Raw genomic sequence first — 2,495 nt, 5'->3', positions numbered from 1 at the left:
GCCACTGTTCCGCATCGTTATCGCTTTGTTTAACCGTTCTTACAAGTTCAGGCTTTGATTGCTGCGCGAGAGCTGTTTGGATCATGTGGGTGAAAAAGCAAACACAGAAATCTCCGGGAATAACCTGACGGAGCGATAGCACGCAGGTTTCACCCACCTCACATTTCCCCCAAATATTTAACGAGCATATTAGAAACTGTGTGTGTGTGTGTGTGTGAATGAGGGTTGTAGTAAAATTGAAAGAGTCGTTGCTGAGGAGAAACGGCCCACAGAAGCTTCAGTCTGTTCACAGTGTTAGAGCGCTCTCCATGTGCTCTGTGGGTCTGAGCTGTGAACTGTGCCAACAGCAGCACGGCCTCACTTTGTACAGACAAACCTCAGAGCTGCAACCTTTAAACTGTGTTTACACGTTACTGCAGTGATCGCAGCACTTTTACAAACACATCTGCAATCAGCCACACTCACTTCCTCTTGTACAAATTCTTGTCTTTCTCCAAATTCAAGTGAAGCTCTGCCCCCTTTGCTTCTTACAAAAGTCTTGTTTTGGAAAGCCCCATGACGTCACCAGAGCATTCAAAAGCAGCCTCTGGGCTCCTGACCTCATCAGAAAAACGAGAAGCCCTTCGAGCTCACACCTACAGAGGCGTGGAGCTGCCGGTACGAGCGCTCTGACTGCTGAATTTAACGGCGACTGCTGACATGGATCAACTGTCTGATCAAGAGAACTGGGACCGGGTCCAGGCTGTGGCCAACTCCTTTGGGCCAGCGGGGAAGTTGTTGCTTCAGTCAGGTCGGGTTCTGGTCGGAGAGGGCAAGCTGGTAAAGCAGAGCCGCAAAAAGCGGCAGGCCAAAGCCTTCTTCCTCTTCAACGACGTGCTGGTGTACGGCAGCATCGTGCTGAACGGCCGCTGGCACAAAAAGCTCAAGGTTACCCCTCTAGGTGAGCAACCGATCCTCCTCTGCACATCGCTGAATCCAGCTGTGTGAAAAGCAGACAGCGTGGCGGGCAGAGACAGGTAGATGCTGCAGGTGGAGCAGGAGGTGCTGCACCGCCTGCAGTCTGTCTCTGACCGCTGCAGCAGGCTGCAGTAAACACTTTTCTTTTCGTTCAAAGCGTGCACACCTTTGTTTCCCGCACTAACGTGCCCTTCTTCTTCTTCTTCTTCTTCAGAGGACATCCTGCTGGAGGACCTGGAGGACGGCGTCAGGATGAAGAACCAGTGGCTGATCCGCACGCCCAGGAAGTCTTTCTACGTTTCTGCCGCCTCCTACGAGGAGAAGCGAGCCTGGATCGAGCACATCGAGGAGTGCAAGGGCAGAGTGACGCAGGGCGGTGACCGGAGGCTGGACTTTGCCAACACCTGGATCCCAGACCAGGCCTCCGCCGTCTGCATGCGCTGCTCCAGCAAGTTCACCGGGACCCGCCGCCGACACCACTGCAGAAAATGCGGCTTCCTGGTGTGCGGCCCGTGCTCCAGGAAGCGAGCGGTCATCGCACACATCGACTCCACTAAGCAGCTGAGAGTCTGTAAACCGTGTTACTTGAGTCTGGGGGTGGAGCTCCCCGAGCTGACCCGTCAGAGGTGGGACAGCGGCGGGAAGTCGGACGAAGACGAGCTGGAATGCTACAGCGAGGAAGAGGAGGCGGAGCACAGCCTGGAGGAGGAGGACCCCAGCAGGTGGATGGACTCCTGGTCCCCTTACACCTACATCAATCCAGAGCACATCAGGCCCCAAACATAGAGCCACGCTCGGCGCTGGACTCTGGGCCTTTGTGTCACACGTGGACTCAGTGCTGCGCAGCTGCGCGTGACACGCTCTGCACGCACTCTATTTATGACACCATGTTATTTATGTTTCATGAAACACCTGCTGCTCTTCTCTTTGTGCACAAACACTACTGTGAAGCTGTTCTCGTCTCTCAGACGTCGCTCTGACCTGCTGCGTTTCCCTCAGCCGTCCAGTGTGTGTGTGTGTGTGTGTGTGTGCGTGTGTGTGTGTGTGTGTGCGTGTGTGTGTGTGTGCGTGTGTGTGTGTGTGTGTGTGTGTGTGTGTGTGCGTGTGTGTGTGTGTGTGTGCGTGTGTGTGTGTGTGTGTGTGTGTGTGTGTGCGTGTGTGTGTGTGTGCGTGTGTGTGTGTGTGTGCGTGTGTGTGTGTGTGCGTGTGTGTGTGTGTGTGTGCGTGTGTGTGTGTGTGTGTGTGTGTGTGTGTGCGTGTGTGTGTGTGTGTGTGCGTGTGTGTGTGTGTGCGTGTGTGTGTGTGTGTGTGTGTGTGTGTGAGAACATGTGAACCACTGAAATAACAACGAACAATAAAGAATTCAATAAGAGAATCTTTGTCTGTGCTTTTCTCTCAGGATGGTTAAACGACTCTGAAATACTTGAAGACGTTTGAACTTTACACTTATTCTCGTCCCAATCAGCACATTTACACAAGACTTCCTGTTAGTCAAACTCTCACTGTGCCACAGATTGATCCTACACAAACATCTGCAG

At 53.1% G+C, this 2,495-nt stretch overlaps 1 protein-coding gene across 1 annotated transcript; it reads left to right on the top strand.

Annotated features, from left to right (window-relative positions):
* Window positions 1-602: 602 nt before the first annotated feature.
* Window positions 603-2,052, top strand: LOC113026083 (pleckstrin homology domain-containing family F member 2-like). Its single transcript, XM_026174547.2, has 2 exons — window positions 603-940; window positions 1,172-2,052. Exons 1-2 carry the CDS (start codon window positions 700-702, stop codon window positions 1,741-1,743), a joined length of 813 nt encoding a protein of 270 aa, XP_026030332.1. The 5' UTR covers window positions 603-699; the 3' UTR covers window positions 1,744-2,052.
* The last annotated feature ends 443 nt before the right edge of the window (window positions 2,053-2,495 follow it).

Source organism: Astatotilapia calliptera, chromosome 1 (assembly GCF_964374335.1).
Source record: "Astatotilapia calliptera chromosome 1, fAstCal68.1, whole genome shotgun sequence".
Lineage (NCBI taxonomy): Eukaryota > Metazoa > Chordata > Actinopteri > Cichliformes > Cichlidae > Astatotilapia > Astatotilapia calliptera.
This window is presented reverse-complemented; position numbering and strand designations above follow the sequence as displayed.

Excerpts from the sequence above, each read along its gene's own strand:
- LOC113026083 (XM_026174547.2), top strand. The coding sequence starts at position 700 with ATGGATCAACTGTCTGATCAAGAGAACTGGGACCGGGTCCAGGCTGTG. Across the intron at positions 941-1,171 it reads GCTCAAGGTTACCCCTCTAG|AGGACATCCTGCTGGAGGAC; the intron begins GTGAGCAACCGA and ends CTTCTTCTTCAG.